At 35.8% G+C, this 22,434-nt stretch overlaps 2 protein-coding genes across 2 annotated transcripts; both read left to right on the forward strand.

The window, feature by feature from the left end:
- Positions 1–1,305: 1,305 nt before the first annotated feature.
- LOC121327535 (immunoglobulin superfamily member 3-like) lies at positions 1,306–12,204 on the forward strand. The gene is made up of 7 exons (XM_041271607.1): positions 1,306–1,755; positions 4,105–4,238; positions 5,518–5,895; positions 7,340–7,750; positions 8,115–8,504; positions 10,512–10,892; positions 11,954–12,204. Exons 2-7 carry the CDS (start codon positions 4,169–4,171, stop codon positions 12,202–12,204), a joined length of 1,881 nt encoding a protein of 626 aa, XP_041127541.1. The 5' UTR covers positions 1,306–1,755; positions 4,105–4,168.
- LOC121327649 (immunoglobulin superfamily member 3-like) lies at positions 12,193–20,422 on the forward strand. The gene is made up of 5 exons (XM_041271785.1): positions 12,193–12,327; positions 12,895–13,302; positions 15,839–16,237; positions 17,156–17,548; positions 19,366–20,422. Exons 1-5 carry the CDS (start codon positions 12,231–12,233, stop codon positions 19,635–19,637), a joined length of 1,569 nt encoding a protein of 522 aa, XP_041127719.1. The 5' UTR covers positions 12,193–12,230; the 3' UTR covers positions 19,638–20,422.
- The last annotated feature ends 2,012 nt before the right edge of the window (positions 20,423–22,434 follow it).

Below are 22,434 nucleotides of genomic sequence, written 5' to 3' on the forward strand. Positions count from 1 at the left end.
GTGTGGTGGTGTTAGAAGAGTGATCTGACATATTCTCTTCTATTGTTCTGAGGAATACTGTTTCAGTACACCCTAAAGTGCTGGTATGCAGTTTTTTCATTACTGAAGTCTGGAATGGCACAGCAAAATCAACACTGCTTAGGTAAATATTTGAGTAGCTGGACCAAACTACAGCAAGCAGACTGGAAAGGGGAAAACCAAGAAAGAAATAAGTCATTTATTTAACACTACTTGGTAAGGGTTGCTTATTGATACTATTGCTTATTTAAGTCTGACTAGAATCAGAACTACTCTTTCTTGCTCTAGTGTGAATACATCCGTCAGGGAGTGGGCTCACACTGGGGGATGGCAGGAGCAACCCCCGAAAACTGAAACCATACAAATTCATACAGAAAAATATCTACTGCTGAAAAGTTCAAATATTTGTCATCATAGCTCATTTGCAACTCTTGATTCGTTTTAAATCTTTAATTATGAGGATTATATCTCTGGCTCATTCCAGATTTGGTTTAATTCATAACGTGAATAACACTTATTCCGTGTGAGGTCTGAATAGTAGTATAATGTATTTTTTTGAGGCCTGGGATTCCCTTGGAAAAAAAGTGGCGTGAGATCAAAGGGCTTAACTTCGTAAAGCAGAAAATTATTCATTTACTGTATCATCTCCATATCTGAGAAGTGATAAGGGAATTTAGAATTTACACAATTTAACATCAGACTAATTGTCCATTTATTTATAATATTATTTCCCATCAATAATATTATTTCCCTCTCAATGTGATTCTGTATATTTTTCTCAACGCTATAGTCTTGTGCTGAACTCGCATGCCAGAACCTCTGGAATGGAGTTGTTAAGTTATGCTTGCGTGATGTTATTAGACAAGTCAGTCAATCTTGTATATCAGTACAACATCTGTGGCAGTTTGGAAGTAGGATATTAAAGATGTGGGTTTTTTTTTTTTTTTTTTTTTTTTAAACAGGCAAAACAGCAGTGCAATAAATGGCAAGCCACATTTATTGAAACTGAGAAAAAAATGCTTGAAGGTCTTGACATTTTGCTATTGTAATTTGTTTTATTAGTCTGACAAAGTATCATAAATCCTGCTTATAGGAGTTTAACACTTTTACGCTTAAACTTCAGATCTGTGCCTGCTATTTATCTACATTGCATTTACAATAACAAGATTTTTTTTTTGTATGTTTTAATGCTGTTGTGGCCCGATTAGTACATTTCTATTTTGCTAAAAGGATATGGATAGAAAACACTGAATCAAGAGGCACCATGACAACAGACCCTGATGGAAACAGTTACTCAGTAAGCTTCTGTAATTTGTATTATGCCTCTTTTATGATTAAGTTATTATAGGGTTGCTACCTGTCTGTTTTTTAACCAGCCTGGCTGTTTTTTGTACTGCCCTACCTGTTGCCAGTGAAAAGATTTAATGAGATGCTTTTTTCACTTGAAACAAGCAGTTAAGCACACAGTGACCGTTTATTTATTTATTTATGTCTCGGAGGTGGCAGTCCTTATTTATGATGCTACCTTAAAAACAAAATGAAACCTTGATTCAAGTTGTGACCTTGTTGTTCTGTTATGCTAAAATTTAGTGGCAACGTGTTGTGTTACCTCAGTACGAGAAGTTGGCAGGGATTTCAATTAAGGTCAGCTGTACCTCACCCACTGAAGTTACAGTATTTCAAAACCAGGCGGCTCAGTGAAGTTTTTCCACTGTAGAAGCTAAGAGACATGTAAAGGTAAAGTGAATATCAACATTTTTAAGTAATAACCAGAACAATACTGATGGGTGTTCTAGCAGTGCACTATGTGACATAATCCTGGAAAAGCTTCAGGGAGATGTTAATAGTTTAAAAAGTGGCAACTGTAGTCAAGATGTAGTCATTCATCAAAAAATAAAACATGAAAAGGTTAAACTATATATATAATATATATAGATATACTAATATATATATTATATATATATATATATATATTATATATATATATTATTAACCACACATTATATATATATATATAAATATAAATAATAACACAACACACACAACATAATATATATATATATATATATATATATATATAAGAATATATATATATATAAATATATATATAACTGTATATACATAGATACGGCATATTACGACCCTAGCCAAAAGAACATGTTTATTGTAACACATACAAGCTATATTTAAACTTAACCATAACTTCAGAAACAATCCGACACTCTAAAAAACTGACTCGATGAAAAATTGGACATTTTTTAGCTAAAACTTTTATGTATCAATGTCAGGGTTGTCATATTTCAAAATCAGTCACAGTATAAAGTGTTTGTTTCTGCAGCTTGGTTCTATTGTAGTAGTTGTTATTGTTGTTGTTTCTATAGTATTTAAATATACAAAAAAACATAAATAAAAAATAGCTGTTTCTGTATAGTTAAATCTCAAGCTGATATGACCAGAGAGAGGACAGAATGAATGTGTTTCTTTAAATCATTCAGTTTTACAAATTAATTAATGTACTTTCTACTTACCAGCAGTCAAATCAGAAAGCTGTGCGTTTTATAGCCAGTTTCCATGGTAATGTGCCAACGTATGGTAACCTTTTGGTTGTCCCTTATGTTTACTGACCTCTCAACTTGAGAGCTGGAGATTGCAGGAGCAGCTGTACTGCTCCTACTTTTTTCTCTTCATTTACTTTAGATTTAAGCTGAGATAAGTGATGGCAACAGCAGGATAGCAGTGCCATAAATTCAACAGGTGAGGACCCTGCTCTGGTCTGCAGTTATATCTTAAGATATCCAAAGACCAGATTACTTTTTGCCTGCACATGACTGGTTCATTCCCTTAGAGGCCAAAAAAAAGAACTTGGCAGTCAAAACTTTCAGGGATAACTTCAGTTGCTTCTGACAGTAAGGGGGATCTGTCAATTTCTAGAACAACGATACATATCTGGTAATGCTATCAATTATTTCTCTCGAATGTAGTGATCACATTGGTAAATGCATGAGTCTACATTATAAACAATCCATTGTCTTACCTCTTATTAGCACTAGCAACATTATTTGGTCTCCCTTTTCTTATCCTGGATATCTTACCTGGTATATACTTTTATTTCAAGATGTTTCAAAGACAAAGTTAAAGAGAGTCCTGATACTTTAAAGGTTAGCCTTTATGTGTAAGTCAGGGAATGCCGTAGAGAATGTTCTCATTGCGTAAAGTAGTGCATATTTAGCAGTGAATAATCATTTTTTTACTTTAAAAAAGTGACGGAGGTGCTGACTTCCTCAATTGTCCTGACAGGAACATTTTGTGGTAGCCTGGGGGAAGTGATCTGCATGGAAGTGAAAAACTCCCCCAAGGACCTGAAACATATTTGGAATGCAGTGCAAAAAGCACTCAAGATGAAGAAATTATTATTATTAATATTATTATTATTATTATTATTAATAATAATAATAATAATAATAATAATAATAATAATAATAATAATAATAAATACTTTTTCAAACCTGGATTTAAACCTGTTAATCAAAATGGATCTCTGGTGTGAACTTTTGTTTTGCAATTTTTGAACTGGAGCAAAAAGGGAAGAGTGGGCTTTAATCATACAATCTCAAGCTGACCACAGATTCAAGACAGTCAGAAAGTTATCATGTTGATAATACAAAACAAGCACGTTATGAACAGGTGAAGTGGGTGTAAATCAGGGCCAGCTCTGTCATTATGTCCTATTTTGATATTCTGTAAGTGCCAAGGTCAAGGCAAAAATTTCCCTCTTGGGAAAGAAAAGCATTAGCATAGCATGGGTTACCTAATAGCATTTTAACAAGGGCACACACTGCTGAATTAGGAGGTTAGCCAGCAGAGAATGTAGGGCAATTCATTGCCTTTCCAGTCTTAAAAGTCTTAACAGGTAGATTTTAGGCAGTGGTGTGTGGTAAAATGGGAAGACAATAAAACAAGAAAAACTGGCTGGCTGTGAGCACAGCCCACATTCTGTCTACTCTCCATTGCAAACCATGCATCTGCTTACTGCCGCTTACTGACTTGCTGCAATAGAAAACCACTCTTTGTTATTTCCTCTTGCAGCTAAAAGACAGTGGTCTGTCTCACAAATTGATGTGAATTGTAGACACTTCAATGAGGTGTCAGGATGGTCCGGTTCAGTATGAATCATCAGAGCGCCTCTCTGTTGCGCTTCCTTACTTTCCTTCTGCTATGGGGTAAGTCCCAGCCCTTTGTTTTTAAGTTAGACTATCTTGTTGGATTGGTATACACTAAGCGTAAGCACACATCGAAAGACTTTTTTAATTTTATTTTTTTGTCACCATGGTTACCAATTGCTTTTATAGATGTGGCACAGAGATCTGCTGTAGTCATAAAGAAGTGAATTGCCCTCCCTTTGAGGGTTCACCACACTGTTCTACTCATATTTCAAAAGCCAATAAATCAGTACAGACAATACCAACTTGGATGACAGACTGCAATTTTAGTAGCCATTTTAACTGTATTCACTAATATTGTAACTGCCATTTGACATGATTACCATACTGCTGTATCTATGCTAGTTTTGTACCAAGTGAGTTACCTTTTAAATCTATTTACCTGAACCTGCTATTCTTTTTTTACTGTGAGATGAATCAATCCACTTGTTTTGGTTTGACATTGTACTTTCATTTGATGCCTTTTATTGGACTAACTAAACAATAATTAATCACAAGCTTTCAAGAACTTTTCTTCAGGTAAAAGTAGGTGCTTGCCTCCTTTCATTTGAAAAATAAACATTTGAGGTCTTGAAAGCTTGTGATTAATAATTGTTTTTTTAGTCCAATGAAATGTATTGCTTCTCCTTCTTTGTCTAAACATATTTTAAAATCATTAATACATGATGAGGTTGGTTATTCCAGGAAGAAGCAAATCTAACTGCAAAAGACACCTTTTCAAAATTGGTTTAACATAAGGGAGTTGCCAGGACAGCCTCAACACTAATCTTAGTAGATCATTTTCAAGTCCTTTTGTCATTAGAATAGGTAACCAATGGAGAGCGCTCTGGTTTTTTAAACAATCTAATCATCTATGGTAACAAGAATATTGTTTGCAAGGATTTTTTTCAGTGTAAAATCACTATTGGATTTGCCTTCAGTCTATTTTTCTTTGTTGATATTATCAGAATGCTCCTGCAATATTTCCCTAAATACCAATTAGGCAGCCTACTAGCACTGTTCTTGGATATGGATGTTTTAATGTTCATCATTTGTCTTTCAGTGTCTCTATAGTTTTGGACCTCAATACATGGATACTAGATTTCTTACAATAACTCTAGATACCTTTATTTTGGTTCGAAAAGATAATATGGGAACTTCCCTAGTTAACATACAAGTAATCAAGTCATGATTCACAATATTTGTGATTTGCTGATTTTCACACATACTGGTTTGTAAGAAGGTTTGGTTTTTCTCTGATTTGCAAGTTTGGTTTTTGAGCTATGTTTTGTTTTAACAGATTACTCTGCTAGCCAGAGAACAGTCCAGATACAACAAGGACGGCTTTACAGAGCAAAGGGCTATCCAGTGACCATAGCGTGTAATGTGAGTGGACACGCAACAAACGCAGAACAGGATTTTGAGTTCTCTATCTTCAGCCCTGATAATCCACAACAACAAATAAACATAATCAGCACAAAGAACACCAACTTTGCCTATGCTAAATATGGAGGAAGAGTTAGGCAAAAAGACATTTTCATTGAGAGACGCTCCAGAGACTCAGTTTTGCTCCACATCAGAAAACTAGTAGATGGTGATTCAGGAGAGTATGAATGTCATACTCCAAACACTGATTCGAAATACTTTGGAACCTACAATGACAAAATGAACCTTACAGGTAGGACAGTAACTTCCTACAATGTTCGTAATCCCCAAAATGATCTTGTACCCTTGACAGATAACTTGCTTAGTTTTCTATGATTCTTGCGTCTTCAAAATTCAAACCTGCTTTCAGTTTAGGGATAGGTGTAGAGGTGTCATTTTGTCAGACAAATATATTCGTCAAAGCAAGGGTTTACAACCGGAACTTTTTTCTTTTAAACCGCAAATAATAATAAAAAAACATTTCAGCCCATTTCATCTCAGCCCTTTCTTACGGGTTCTGGAAATTTACTTCAATCATAATCTTAAACCTATAGTTGTTGCTTCTGTGAATTTACTATTTTATTTCAAGGATATTAGACAATAGGTTGCCTTCTAAAATAATATTTGCATGTTAATCTGCTGCAGATTTTTTTTTTTTTGCGATAGGCATCATATACAATATCTGCAGCTCCAGTGAGAAGACCATTTTGGCAAGATTCTTTGGATTCTCTTACATTCCTGCTTCTGAATGTAGAGCTGTAGACCAGGGGTAGCACTGGACAGTCGGCCTCATAAACTGGTAGTTGACTAATCGCACACTTCAAATTCAAAGCAGCAGCACTATAGTGCTGGCTGTTTGAATTAAACAAAGCCATTGTGAAGTGTGTGATTTCAGATGGATGGGATCGCAGTTGCAGTAGCAATCCATTACATAACGACATTTTGGAACATTCATAGTTTCAAAAAAATTTCAAGCAGCTGACATTATCATCTACATGATTTATTAATAAAGTGTGTGTGTGTGTGCGCACGCACGTGTGTGTATGTATGTATGTAAAGCACAAAGAGCCAACTTAAAGTGGTGAATTAAATAATCATTCTACCCCTACTGTGCACAACACCTTCTCTGTATATGACAATGTAAAGGGCTATCCTGTAACAGTGTTGGTAACTTTCTTTACAGATCATATACAGTATAGCATGTTCATTACTGAGGAATTGTTCTAAATTACAGTGCAATTACGTGGTCATTATAGTCCAATACGTAGGTAGTTATTGTAGCATTACATGTAATTATCATTGAACTCAGTGTGGTCTGATGTAGTTGTTGTGCTGCTGCTGCATGGTAGTGTATGAGCATGTGCCTTGGAACAGAAGGCTTAATTACACATTTACACTGATCACTAAGTTGTTGCCAAGTTATTCATAAATAATAGTTACATTAATAAAACTTTGTGCCCACTATATGATTGTTTCCCTTTTCTTAATAAGCAGTGTCAAATATCATCACTATTACATCTCTGACTATATGTAACATTCAAAATCCGATCTGAGAAATGCTAAAAATGTTTAGAAGTATGGCTCAATATTTTTTTTTTAATGTGATTTTTTTTTCTTATTATTATGCATATACAATTAAACAGGTACTATATTTTTTTAGAACTTTTACCTTATACAGTGCAAATATCTTTTTGCAGTTATTGAAGACACACTTGATGCAACACTGGGTAAGGAGACTCTTAATAAATTTGAAGGGGACCCACTGCAGTTGAAATGTGAGGTATCAAAACAAACCCTCCAGCACACACACATATCGGTGACCTGGTACCTTAATAAGACAGAGGACCTGAGACTTCCAATCATCTCATTGATGAAGGATTTTGTCTTGAACCCTGGAAGTGAATACAGAGTCAGGTATGAAGCAGGACACATCAGATTGGATAAGATCGGGGAGACAACGTACAGGCTGAGTATCTCCCAGCTGCAGCAATCAGACCAGGGACAGATCTACTGTGAAGCCGGCGAGTGGATCCAGGATCCGGACAGATCCTGGTACCAAACTACTTCAAAAACAACAGCAGCCACTACTGTTAATGTTCAGAGTGTGGGTGAGTTTTTTTTTTTTTTTTTTTTTATTTATTTATTTATTTATTTATTATATATTCATGGGACAGGAGCAAGGGCTGAGTGAAGGAAGAACCTCTTGAATTGAAATAGGAGAAAAGTGCTTGTGACCAGGTAAAACACCCTTCCGTCCTCTTTTCTAAAGTAATCACTTTGAAAATATGGCTCAATAAGTGTTAAGGACTTAGATGGCAATGCCACTGGCTTGGTGTTGACCAAGTGTATTATTCAAGCAAATTGGTTATTGGATGTTGGTTAGCATTTTAAATTGTTGGTATAAGCTAGGTGATTTGAGAATGTAGAAATAATGTAATTTCAAATTAAATAATATATATTATTCTGTTCCAGGGAAAGATTTCAATACACAGATTGTGACCAACCAAGGACCACTTAAAGAAGGAGATACTTTAGAGATAAGATGCACGGTGGAAGCACAAAATATTCCAGACCGCTATTTCTCAGTGGTTTGGTTAAGAAACAATGAGGAAATGGCCAGCTTCGGACCCACTGGTGTACCAGACATTGGGGATAACTACAGAGCCAGAGAGAGCAATAGGCAGGTGAAAGTCATCAAAAAAAGTAACAGCGACTACTTATTTATAGTCTACCATGTCAGCAAAGAGGACAGTGGGTCATATCAATGCAGAGTTACCGAAATGGAGAAAGGATCAGGGGAAAATTTCATAGGGAAGACACCAAAATCCACACTTGAAGTAATGCTTGATATCCGCCCTTTACGTAAGTATTGCATGACTCCAATCAATAATTGAAATCAATAATTTGTGCTAAACTTGTTAAGGTGTTTGTGATAGCCATAGAAATGCCTGAATATATTCACACCCAACAAGAAGTTACAGAAGACTAAAAATAAATAATAAAAAATGGGGCCAGTCTTAACTTTTGAGATGTATGTAATTATATTTACCAATGATGGTGATGATGCGTGAAAAGGACATGCAGCAGCAACTGTAGCGAACTGCTCTTATGATACTTTTTCAAGTTATAAACTGCTGAAAGGTGAAGTTGCTGCTAAAATTATTTGTTTGGTTATTGTTTGCGGTATTGAAAAAAACAAGGAGGTCAGAGAGGGTTAAAGAATCATAACCCTAATGAATTACATCCTCAGGGTGTTATAATGCACTGTTTGTGTTAATCCAGCACATCAAAGCATATTCTGCATCTTAGATCACATAATAATTGACCTTTTATGTTAAAACTACTGTACCATGACATACAGCTATTACTTCACAAAGGAGAACCCTTTGTACTCCTGTTCTGTTTTTTATGTGTGAACATAATCTGTCTGATTATATCCCAAATATGACAAAACAAAAACTCGGAAGGGTTATTCAAACAATATTTATACTTGTTTTTCAATAAATGAAATACTATTTCATAAAGTATAATTTATGATAAGGGCACTGTATGGCTTATCTCTTGTCAATGCAATATATGCTGGATTGTACACAGGGGTCAAACTTCAAATCATAGTTTTTTGCCTGATATTGTTTTGGTTATTGGCTGCTGTTTTAAGGATTTTTTTTTTTTTTTTAAGAACTGTGTTTTAAAGAGTTGTTAAAACTGCTTTAAAGAAAATATTGTATTTGTAAACCTTTCTAAAACCGCATGTCTCTGAATCTGCGAAAAAGCGATTTTTAAAATGTATTTATTTATCTTTTTTCAAAATGAAACTAAGTAAATGTAAAGTGTTGGGCAAGTGAAAATCGCTCTACCCTAACATCCATTTCAGTGCTAGACTGTCACATAAATTGTGTTTTTGTGGTTCCTTAAAGCGTGTCAGGCTATGTGGAGGAGGTAGAAGCACAGATAAATTGAGCTTTTTCTCTTCCAATCTTCCCTTGGGAGGTAAAGAACCTGAAAATGGCAGTATCCTGTTTTAGTATTGCAGCTGATGCTATGAATTCTTATTTGCATATCAACTGCATGTTGTTTTATATCAGATTCATAAAAGTGGATAAAATAATTTTTTGGGGTCTACTCAATTGATCAGAACAACCTATGTGTGTAGATATGTAGATATTTTAAATAGAGGCCCTTTGAGTACCAAGGTCAAGAATTTCAACTTGTGCATGCAAGTCTCTTCAGTGAATTATTTTGGTGTGAATAAATCATGCAAAGTTTTTAGCTCTATGCTGCAGGTGGTTCATTGTGTTTTATCTTGAAGTGTGAATAACTAACTCTGTCTAACTCCTTTAAATCAGGGGTCTCCAATCCTGGTCTTGGAGAGCCCAAAATCCTAATTGTATAGGTGTCTATGCCATCAGTGGCTAAGGATCTGGAACACCAGTTAATCTTGAATAATTAGCCAATAATTGCTGCAAATAAGTAACTGAGAGCTTAGTTGAAATGAAACTTAGTTGAAGTTGAAATGAAACCAGAAGGCCCAGTAGCTCTACAGGAGCAGGGTTGGAGACCCCTGATTTAAAGCAATACTGAACAACAGTGCATATTTGTCATTTCACCAAAAACGAAGTAAATATGAGTGGAAGATAGGGCCAAATTAATATATTTATTTAGCTGAGAAGAATAATTTTGTAGGCAGTAAATAAATTCATACAATAAACTGTGAAACAGTATTTGTTTGGAGTGAATTATTATGCTACTGATAACCTTTCCAAAACCAAAATTGCTCATAGACCACAGAAACTAAATAATAAAAGGTTAAGATGCAAATTATAGTATTGTGATCACCAGTTGAAAAATAACAGTTTTTTCTTCACACAGTGAGCAACTTAAGTGTTGTTGTTTCAAGTAACACAGTCGATATTACTGAAGGAGATTCTCTTCATTTTGACTGCAAGGTCACTGGTTCACAAGGGCATCTATCAGTCACCTGGCGACTCAGCCAGAGTCATGATATCATTACTCTGAACCAGATTGGTGTGCTAGAACCTGGCAACTCATACCGGGAGCGCATTAGGAGTGGAGACATCCGCGTGAACAGAGTAAGCCGAGAACTATTCACCCTGGATATTACCAACTCTCTGGCTTCAGACCAGGGCACATACATGTGCGTTGTGACAGAGTGGACTGTCGAGGCCAACGATAAGTGGAAGCAAGAGGAAAACAAGTTCCACGAACTTGCTGTTACAGTAACCTTGCTAGGTAAGAGGAATACAAACTTGAAGTCATACCCATATCCAAATATGAAATGTAGGACAACCCTCTAATAACTCTGTTAACAGTGCATTATTTTTCCTTGCCTGTCTTTGTCTTAGACATCCATGACGGCCCTTTACTTCTCATCTGCTACTCTTTGTGCTGCCAGATTTCCCATTAAAAACAGTGTTTATTTATTTATTTATTTCATTTTATTTTCATAAAATGGCAGAACCTAAAAAATATCTAAAACCCATTAACACAATAATAGATTAAACATGACAAGATGAAAAATCCAATCTTTCTCCAATGAACTTGGTTGTGACATAAATTTACATAAATATGCATTTGCCCTGAGGTGCAAGGGAAATACATTGTGTATCATCCTTAGTTAAGCTTGTTTTTCATCTTTCATAAACTAGCTAAAACAGTGTAAAAGTTAGTCAAAGTAATAGAAATCACTGCTATCCGGGAGAAATGATATAAATTAACATGCTGTTAAAATGTTACATCCACACAGAATGTATTAATAAATATGCATTTGCATTTAACCAACCAAATATATAGTATATAATAATGTGTAGATACATTATTAGAATCACAGGTCTTTAGTCCTGAAAATCTATAGTATTGTTACAAAATTAGATATTGTAAAATTCGATTTTATAACAGTTTTATATAACCTTCCACAGACTGTCAATGTTTGACAACTGAAGGCGTGTTAGATCATTTATGTTTCAATTCCAGTTGGTTGAAGAAGAACATTGACATATATCTTGACTGAGAGTTGACCAACAAAATGATAGAGAATCGCTATAATGTTGAACTAAAAAGTAGTGATGTGATTTTAAAAAAAGGACATACAGTAAACATAGTACCTGTGTTGTCATTCAGCATCGTAAAAGAGCTGAATAAAGAGCAAATGTCCCACCCAGTCCTTAAGCATTTTGCATGCTGTAGATTTGAAATATTTAATAAGCAGAGGAACTCAGTGGCTTATACAGGGCAGCAAATTCCTTAACACCAGTCATCTTCCATTTATTTATTTTTATTCCATTTTTTTTCAGGGTCACTCCTGACTGCAGAGCTGAAGAGTCGCACAATAAATGTCAGAGACAATGACAGTGTAATTCTGCAATGCAAAGTCAAAGGACCCAAGGTTCCACTAAGCATTACCTGGACATTTATGTCCAAGGGCTCACAAACAGAGAACATAGTGGTGATCCACTATGATGGGAAAATCACCTGGGGGAAAAAAACCGGTAACTTTAAACTGATCTTACTGACTCTGGAAAATACTAAAGTGACTCTAATTTAAAAATCACCAGGGCCAGCTTGACAGAGATGGGGAAGTATCAATGTGCGGCAGAGGCGTGGATAAATGAAGTACAGTTGGCAAGTGTTTCTTCCAATGAATTAGAAGTGATTGTCAGTAAACCAGGTACGATAACCCTAAAAAGCATGTTACATATTCCGGTCCAGAAGGCTGGTAGAGTATGCATGTATTTTCATTAGTTAATTGAATGTTAACATGAGTTTGAAACTTAGGTGTTTAGGTGCACACTATGGAGAGCCAAGAACAATCTGGTAGAATCATTTTGCAAAGCTGTAGATAGTTTTTGAGGATTTGGCAGAAAGAACTGTTTCCTAGAAAGGTATTTTCTTTATTCTGTTATGATTTTATATGGTATGTGTTTTCATTAATCCATAAGATACTACATATGTGTCGGTTTACAATTGGTACATTTTTCTCTTAAAGCATGACAGGAAGCTTGAAGTTTAAGATGCGTCTATAAATTGCATCCCCTCTGTGCTTTTTTGTTCCTTGCTGCCTCAATGTTATTTGTAGCTGCCTGGCATCTGTGAAACTTTGAAGTAAAATGTTAAGGGAGATTAATTATAAACCAAGGAGAGGAAATGATTGATGTTAGGTCACAAATGCAAGGCTACTTAAATGTTGTAGTATAATTTTAACCATTAAACCCAATTACCCCTTTTTCATTTTTAGTCAGCAAGCTTTCCATCTCCAATGAGCCTTTGGCTATTAAAAGTAAAGTGAATGCTAACGTGGAGATAGAATGTAAGATTACAGCCAGTACCTATGAGGACTCCCAGTTTAAAGTGACCTGGTACGCCAGTAAGTATGATGCCAAGCTCCGCAATAAAACAATTCTGATAACCGACCGCAACAACATCCTAATGCCAGGAGAACTGATGAACTCACACGAGATGAAGAATAAATACCAAAGCAAGAGGTGCTCTAAAAGGTCTTACAAGTTGAGCATCCTGCAGACTGATCTTACTGACTCTGGAAAATACTACTGTGCTGTAGAAGAGTGGCTGCAGGACGCCAACAACATCTGGTACTCTCTGGATAAAAAGAGCGTTGAAATAGAAGTCAACATTTTATCTATAGGTATGTTTCTTGCTTTGTGCAAACTGTTTTTTGATTGATTTGCCTTCTCAAAAAAGAACAATCAACAATTAAAATGGACAGCTTTTGCAAGACTACATTGTTTTCTGAAAGGACCCGTTTAATCAGACTTTCACCAGATGCATGTTAAGAGTGTGAAGGAAGTGGAATTAGCACAAAATTAAACAAAAACAAACAAACAAAAAAAAAGAAACCTTGACAAAATTTTGAACTAAATTTAACAAGTTTTACTATGAAACATTCTATTTCAATTGGGTCTGGGCTGTTTCTGACTTCAAACCCGTTTTTACCTTGTTTTTTTCATTTTTAAACGAAAAAGTTAGATTTATTTATTTTATTTACCCCTCAGTAAAAAGAACATTTTTTTGAAAATGAAAAACATAATATAATAACCTACTAGTCAAATATTGTGACACAATAAAATCATATATAATTAGGAAACGGATAACACATGACAGAGCGTTTTGTTGATGGCAAGGTGTAGTTAGATCACTAAAAAAAAAACATTTTTTTGAAAATGAAAAACATAATATAATAACCTACTAGTCAAATATTGTGACACAATAAATCATATATAATTAGGAAACGGATAACACATGACAGAGCGTGTGTTGTGCTTCAATAACCCATGACTCATGCGTTCAGAGGCCTATGTCCTCGTGCTTTTAATCACCTAGACTGAGATCTGGGCTCCAGCAGTCAAGCCACAAACACTGGAGTGTGTTATCGTGGTTGTAACATGTCTCAGTATCAATTCTTTGCCCATTTCTGTCCGTATGTATATCTGCTCTGGTGGCATTACAAAATGGCTGCCTGTAGGTCACATGGTAAATGAGATGTAGTGCATTATCTTTGTGACAATGCCACAGGTCATGGGCTAGACTGATATCCTGCATATCCTGAGGACCTGATGTCTTCTTTGAAACATAGCATCTTTGCTGAACAATGTTGTGGGCAAATACTCTACAGTGCTTAATGAAAGTCTTCCATTAAATATATATATATATATATATATATATATATATATATATATATATATATACACACACACACACACACACACCAAGTGTACAAAACATTAGGAACACCTTCCTAATATTGAGTTTGCACCCCCTTTTGGGCCTCAATTCAACTGGGCATGGACTCTACAAGGTGTCGAAAGCGTTCCACAGGGATGTTGGCCCATGTTGACTCCAGTGCTTCCCACAGTTGTGTCAAGTTGGCTGGTAGTGGATCTCTACTCCAAAAGCTTGTTCCATTTGATCCCACAGATGCTCAATTGGATTGAGATCTGGTGACTGGGCAGGCCACTGTAGTAAGCTGAATTCACTGTCATGTTCTTGGACAATCTTAGTCTTGTGGCATGGGCCATTATCCTCCTGAAAAAATCCATTAGCAGATGGATACACTGCTACCATGAAGGGATGCACCTGATTGGCAATGATGTTCAGCTATCTTGTGGCATTCAAACTTTGCTCCACTTTTATCAAGGGGCCCAATGTGTGCCATGAAAACACACCCCACACTATGACACCACCACCACCACCAGCAGCCTGCAATGTTAACACGTGGCATGATGGATGCATGTACGCGTGTGGTTTTCTCCATTCCCTAGTCCTCCCATTAGCGTCAAACAGCAGGAACTGGGATTCATCAGACCAGGCAATGTTTTGCCAATCCTCCAGGGTCCAGTATTTTCATTCCTTAGCCACTGCAACCGCAGTTTCTTGTGTTTTGATGAACTCTGTTAGGTCGTCGGCTGCCATACCCCATTCGTGTCAAGGTACAATGAGCTATGGGTCTTTTATGGGTCTTTCGGCACCAATGTACTGGACTGTCAGTTGACTAACTGTAGCCCGTCTGTTGCTCTGCACAATTCGTGTCAGCCTCCTTTGGCCTCTTTCATAAATTAGCAGTTTTCGATCACTGGCCTGCCATTGGCTGGATGTCCTTTGGTTGGTGGACCATCCTTGATGCACATGGGAAAAACTGCTGAGCGTGAAAAACCCAGCAGCGTTGCACTTCTTGACACACTCAAACCGGCGCTCCTGGCACCTACTGCCATACCCTGTTCAAAGGCACGTAAATCTTTTGTCTTGTCCATTTACCCTCTGAATGGCACACATACAAAATGAATGTCTCAGTTGTGTCAAGGCTTAAAAATCCTTCTTTAACTTGTCTCCCCTTCGTCTACACCGATTGAAGTGGATTTAACAGGTTACATCAATAAGGGATCATAGCTTTCACCTGGATTCACCTCATCAGTCTATTTCATGGAAAGAGCAGGTGTCCCTAATGTTTTGTACACTCATTGTATATATTACACACACACTTCATTGTAAGTGTTAAAAGGCAGTTATCCCTTAATTCTACTGGCATCCTTATTAAACCCTTAGCATGTTATAGTATATTTTAATAAAATAATAAACCATAAAATAAGTGTGACAAGGTAGATATTACGTAGCTTTAATAAGATCTGAATCTTGTGACAGTGATTATGACCCTCCTCTTCCCACAGAAAATAAGCTACAAGTCTCAAAAACCAACACCACCATGACAGTCCATGAAAACAAGGAATTCGAGGTTAACTGCACCTTCAGCAATGAAGTTCGGTCAACTTCTCAGTTCTCTGTTATTTGGTATTATCAGAATTCCAGTTATACCAAGAAACCCCTTCTGAAACTTAAGCACAATTCTATGTTTGAATTTCTGGGGGGAGACAAAGACCTGATGAAGAGAATGCAGTTCTACAGTCCTTCTGTTGGGACTTACAGTTTGGTGATACAGAAGGCGGATGTTGGCGACAGTGGCATTTACTCCTGCCAGGTAGATGAGTGGATAATGAACTCCAAGAATGAGTTGCATTTCCAATCTAGTGATGTATCGGGGTTCACTAATGTTGAAATACATCATCCAGGTAAGGTGCCTCTTTTCTTATTTTTTCTGTATCTGCGCATTCAGGTTTCTTTTTTTCCCCGTTCCCAACCTAATAATAATTGGAATGATCACAATTCCACCGGGTGCTACAGGCTAACATCATGTTCTATATTATCTTTTTTTCTAAATGCATTTCCAATGTATTTGCATTGGAAATGCATATCTCTGATAGTCATTTGTCTCAAATAACTACAAAGGGATCAAAATAATTTACCATATTATTTTTTTATAGAGGAAAATAGGAAAATATACACAGTCCAATGGTACAGGCAGTAAATAGAAACAATATTTATATATACTGCTTCTGGGTTTCCTGTAGGACCAGAGGAGAGGAAAAAGTCCTGTCATTGGTATTGTTATTTTTCAGATTTACTGGTCTTGATACTAAATCCAGATCAGAGATGGGCATTTCTAAAGTAATAACACATTTGTTTAGACCCAACAATCACTAAGATAAATGAGTGACTGCAGTCTCCTATTATATTAAATTAAACATTTATCATACCAAATATTTAACAAAGCCAATTTAATAATGCTACGATTTAAATGCCACTAAATAAGATTTCTCCATAATAACAAGCCATGGGCCACAAGTAAGTTTTATAGAAAAATTATACATATAAACAATTGGTTCATAATAACATGTTAACTACAATAACTGAATGTTAACTACGGATGTTGCATAGTACGAGTTTGCATGCAGGCAGAACTAATAGTCTGTTAACAGAAACCTTATTTAGGATAAACCCTGTCAATATTGGCCTTGCATGTTATTGCACTGTTTTATCTTTATTATGGAATTGAACACAATTATTTGTCGCTTAACCTAGAGTTTACGTAAAGTAGACGTGTATTATTGCATGAAACTAACCTTACAATTATATTTTTATTCATCCAGAGAAGAAATTGCATGTGCAGAAACAGGATATAAGCATTTCCTTAGTGGAGAAGCAGGGTAGCTTTAAATTGAATTGTAGCATTGACTCCATCTCAATCAGAGAGTCCACGTTTGAGGTAACCTGGTGGAAGAGGACTGAGCAGGGAGAGAACCAGGCCATTTTTATATCCCAGCGCAATTCTACATTCCGCTTCCTAAATGGGACCAAGAGCAGCTTACTGTTTGAAAGACCCACTGCCGAGCTGTATACCCTAACTGTGCAAAGGGCAGTAGTTACGGACAGTGGGAGGTATTACTGCCGTGTGAAGGAGTTGCTGCTCTCCCCAAGAAACCAGTGGCATGAAATTGCAACAGATACTTCTGGAACTTCAACAGTTGACATTAAGCAAGAAGGTAGATAAACTGCTTAATAATCTTATTCAGGAAAACAGGGACTGCAGCTAATAGGGGTTTCGACTTTTCATAAGAAAGGCAATGAAAAGCGTGATCATTTATATATAATGTACAACTCCAGTCTGTTATTTACTCAAGTGTTTTTAAAGGAGAAAAATACCTTAATGTTACAAAACTAAAGCCAAAGAAATAAATAATGTACTTTGATTCAGGTCTGTTTCTCTTTGTGTTACATGAAAATAAAGCTTACAACCTGAATTGACCACTGCACAACTTATATAAACTACAGTGTATCATAGACCATGTATAACAAGTGTGGTTTATAATGAGGCCTGACTCCATGAGATCAAAGACAATGAAAGGCTGATTAACTTGATGATGGCCAGAACTAGAAACAAGTCTATGTGTGAACTAGGACAGATAAGGACGAGCTACCCTGCTTTCTAATTTCATTAGATTTAAAAACTGCATTAACTTGCTTTGCTCCTGCCTTTGAATGTCTCATGCACTCAACACTGCAAATACTAATACATAAGTACTGTATCTAAGTGCAGTCCATTTCAGCTGCACTTGATATTCTTGCAGGCTAAAATATTATCAACCCCAAGAAAATATTTCACTATTTTCCACTCTAGATGTGTGAAATGTAACACTGACAGCTGGGTAGCATTAAAACACAAATACCCTCTGATTGTATGAATATATCCAAAAATATGTATTACAAATGTATTTCTTAAAAACAAAGTTATTGAACAGTTTCACTAAAACTTTTGAACACAAACTCCCCTGTTCTGTTGAAATGGTTCAGTTAAGTTGCACTAATCGCTCCACAAAAGAAGATGAATATTCTCAGAGCAGCTGTGAAAACCATGTTTATTGCTCATGTTCCTTTGTTTATGGATATTAGTTACTGAAGCACAGGCAGACAGACTTATGTTCTTTCAGTTTATTTGTTTTGGGATTGTGATTGAACTGCATCTGTTGGTTTGTAAGGAAACCATTTTATATCATCGCAAATGATGAAAATGCTACTTAAGATATGAAAGCTATAAAGCAAAGGGAAGTAGATTCGATATTGTCTTTGGAAGAAGCACTGTTTGCAATGGATATATCGGACTCTTTCTCCTGTCGGCAGAGAATAGAAAACAACAATTTCTGTATTTGAGTGTTAATGAGATAAGCATGTGTTAGCAAATGTGTGCAAGCGTAATTAGGTTGTGATGGAAACTTTTTAAAAGCGCTGTCAGTAGCTACAGTTTCTATTCTATTTAGAGGGGTCTGTAATATTGTTTCTCAGAATAAACAGCTGAAACAGATCTAAATATAGTCAAACCCACATAATATAACTCCTGTTAATGTCACTCTTCACTTATTAGCACCATATTGAAATGTCAGAATGTACAATGGGAGTCAATAGGACAAGCTCCAGATCAGTCACTTTGGTTATTATCAGTCTTGTTAATATGACTCACATTTAAGCACATGTGATTATTATTATTATTATTATTATTATTAAGCATACGATTAGATTGTGTACATGTAGTTAAGTTGCTGTACAGTATTGAAATGTTTACAATATGAAGTATGATATAGCATACAGAACGCTGTAGCTCTCATGTCTAATTATTATTAGAATGGTTTTGTGCTTGTACAGTATTGAAGACATTTTAATAATCATCACAATAATCAAAGCAATACCAAGTTGTGAGTAAAACTGTCCACACCGCTGTATTTTAATGCTTAACTGTTAACTTGTGTGAATTTAAATCCCTGCAGCACCTGACTGTCTCTTTTTTTATTATTATTTTGTTTTCCAGAGCACAGCATCTTCTCTACTGTCTGCGCCTCACAGTCTCTATTCAGCTTTGTTTTCATCTACCCCTTCATTGTTATTGTGCTTCTGATAATGGTGATATTATATTTATATTACAAGTTATGGAAAACTGGGGGCAATCACAAGTCATGCAAGAAAAATGGCCCGTCTCTCTGGCCGGAAGGGGATCCACTTAAATTTTTCAATGAGATAGATTCCCAAGATGAAAATCCAAATGGTGGTGATGTAGAAATGAACAGTGGCAAGCGAGAATGAACTAACTTTCTCAGCTTTGATTCGGAAAGGAGTAACAATGCACAAAAAGTGTCCTAAAAACCATGCATCAAGTTATTGCAGTATTTCTTTCTGATATACAGCACTACACAAGGGAATGATACGTTTAGATTTAAAAAAAGAAAAATAACTTGGACAGTGTGCTGCATTGTAATCTCTGAATTGACCCCTAATTTTATATGTTTACAGCTGGTTTCACAGGCCTAGCTCAAATCTTGGATTACTTTACCTAAATTAACATTGGCTAGTCCAAGATTGTGCAAACCGGGGTCTGTGAAACTAGTCATAAATTATTAAATATTCAGTATACCAAAAAGTGTATTAGTCTTTACTCCTTACTTCACTTTTCTTTTAGAAAAGTGAATTGTATTTGTATATTTAATGAGCCAAAGCCTTACAAAAATACATTTAAAAAAAAAAAGCTTTTTGTGTTGCCTTAAAATTGTCACTATATTTATATTACCTTATCAGAGCAAATACCTGTTAACTACTTCCTGTCAACTCCAAGCAAGCTTTTGTATGTTTTCAGTGAAGGGGAACTTTACTAGCTTAATATAATGTTCTGTATATTAATACATGATGATTTGTGTCAAAAATGTTCTTATGTACATGGTTTAAAGGTACATAACTGTTCAAGATAGATCAAAATGCTTTCATGTTGAGGCCTTTGAAAACTGTTGTTTTGTTCCTTTTGATAACTTTGAAGTACTTTTCATTTATATTTTTAAAAAGTCTTTTTATTATTTTTAATTTTTATTAATTTAGTAGTCGCCAATTTTTAAATTTTTTTTATCATTTTCTCCCCAATTTGGAATAGCCCATTATTTTTAGTCTCAGCTCATCGCTACCACCCCCGCGCTGACTCGGGAGTGGCGAAGACGAACACCCGCTATCCTCCGAAGCGTGTGCCATCAGCCACCCGCTTCTTTTACACCATGCAGCCACTTCAGAGCTACAGTGTCGGAGGACAACGCAGCTCTGGGCAGCTTACAGACAAGCCCGCAGGCACCCGGCCAGACCATAGGGGTTGCTAGTGTGCGGTGAGCTGAGGACACCCTGGCAGACCTAAGCCCTGCCCTGGGAGATCCCATCCACGGTCAGCAGTGGACTCGAACCGACGATGTCCAGGCTATAGGGCACATCCTGCACTCCACGTGGAGCTTCTTCCCCGGATGCACCACTCGGGTAAATCAGATGCCCTGATTGTGTAATGAATGTAAACCCCATGACATTGTTTATCAACGTGTAATTTTAGCTTAAAATGATTTGAATCATTCTTGTGATAGCTTGACCATATCGTTTCACCAGTTTACATTGCAGGTTAATTGCAATTATGACAAAACATACCCCACCTCTTTCCTTGCAATACATTTGTATTCAGTAGGTTTAAGCTGTGGTTAAATGAGCAGTTTGTTTAGACTGTGAAATAAACTGCACATGTCAATAAAGAGCTAACATTTACAACAGATTGTGTTTCAATATGAGGCTTAAATTAATACAAATTTTCCATCTAGTACTAACTTCTAATTACAAACTATATGTACAGTAAATAAATGACTGGAGCTAGAGTAAAATGGAAAGAGTGTTTGTGTGAAACATTTAAAATTATTTTATTGTGCAGCAGGGTTCTCTCACGCCACTTACAATGCAAGCTAAATTGTTTTAATTATTAAATATCTTTAAAAGACTTGTCAATTAAACAGGAAAGTTTTAAGAAAACTTTATTGCATATTTGTATTGTTTTTTTCTGACATTTAAGTTAAATTGGGATGTTGCAGAACTTCTTTGGTGTGGGGTGCAGGTTACTGTCGGTAAGTACAAGGAGAAGCTTGCATTGAAACTCTGCTTCCTTTTCTTATCTTGAATATTTCTCATAACCATGGTGACAGGGCAAAACTGTCAGTCAACATTTAAAAAAAGGAAATCATATAATGGGTTGTGGTTGGCAGACTAGACCAGAGTGTGGCAGAGACAGATTTTATAATGGATGAATTGCAAAGTAATTCCCTAGAACTTCAGTTTTAGATCAAGTTTGTACTTTTTTCACCTTATTTTTCGATGGTTCTTGCAGCAGTAGGGGGCAAGACTGTGCCTGTCAGCTCTTCTGTATGTACAACACGTTATTATTATTATTATTATTATTATTATTATTATTATAATAATAAGAGTATTTGTCTTCATTCAAGTACGTTCTTCTTTTAACCCTGGTTAAATCTGCAATTGTACAATGAGTTATATGCAATTGTACAATGAAGTACATTAGCACAAATGCTATACTCACAAATCTGTTTAATATATGAAGTGTTTCTGACCAGGGAATTAAACATGTGCCCCTTTGAGTAGGGGGCGGTGTTGAAGGAAGAAATTATTAGAGCAGGTCCATCTCAGACGGTCCTTTCAGAAACCAGACATATATATATATATATATATATATATATATATATATATATATATATATATATATATATATATATATATATATATATAAAACGACTTTCACACTCCATTCGTTGCCCCTTTTAGAAAGGACATGCAAATGGAACTTTAAGCAGAGCTGACGCGCCGTTTTGGAGCGCTGCACTACACATCGCACTGACCCCTGATAACAATTGTCAGGGACTGCACAAAGACTATATATATATATATATATTATATATATATTTATATATATATATATATATATATATATATATATATATATATATATATATATATATATATACACATATATACACACACTGAACAAAAATATAAATGCAACATGCAACAATTTCAAAGA

The sequence above is a fragment of the Polyodon spathula genome, chromosome 15, assembly GCF_017654505.1.
Source record: "Polyodon spathula isolate WHYD16114869_AA chromosome 15, ASM1765450v1, whole genome shotgun sequence".
NCBI classification, from domain to species: Eukaryota; Metazoa; Chordata; class Actinopteri; order Acipenseriformes; family Polyodontidae; genus Polyodon; species Polyodon spathula.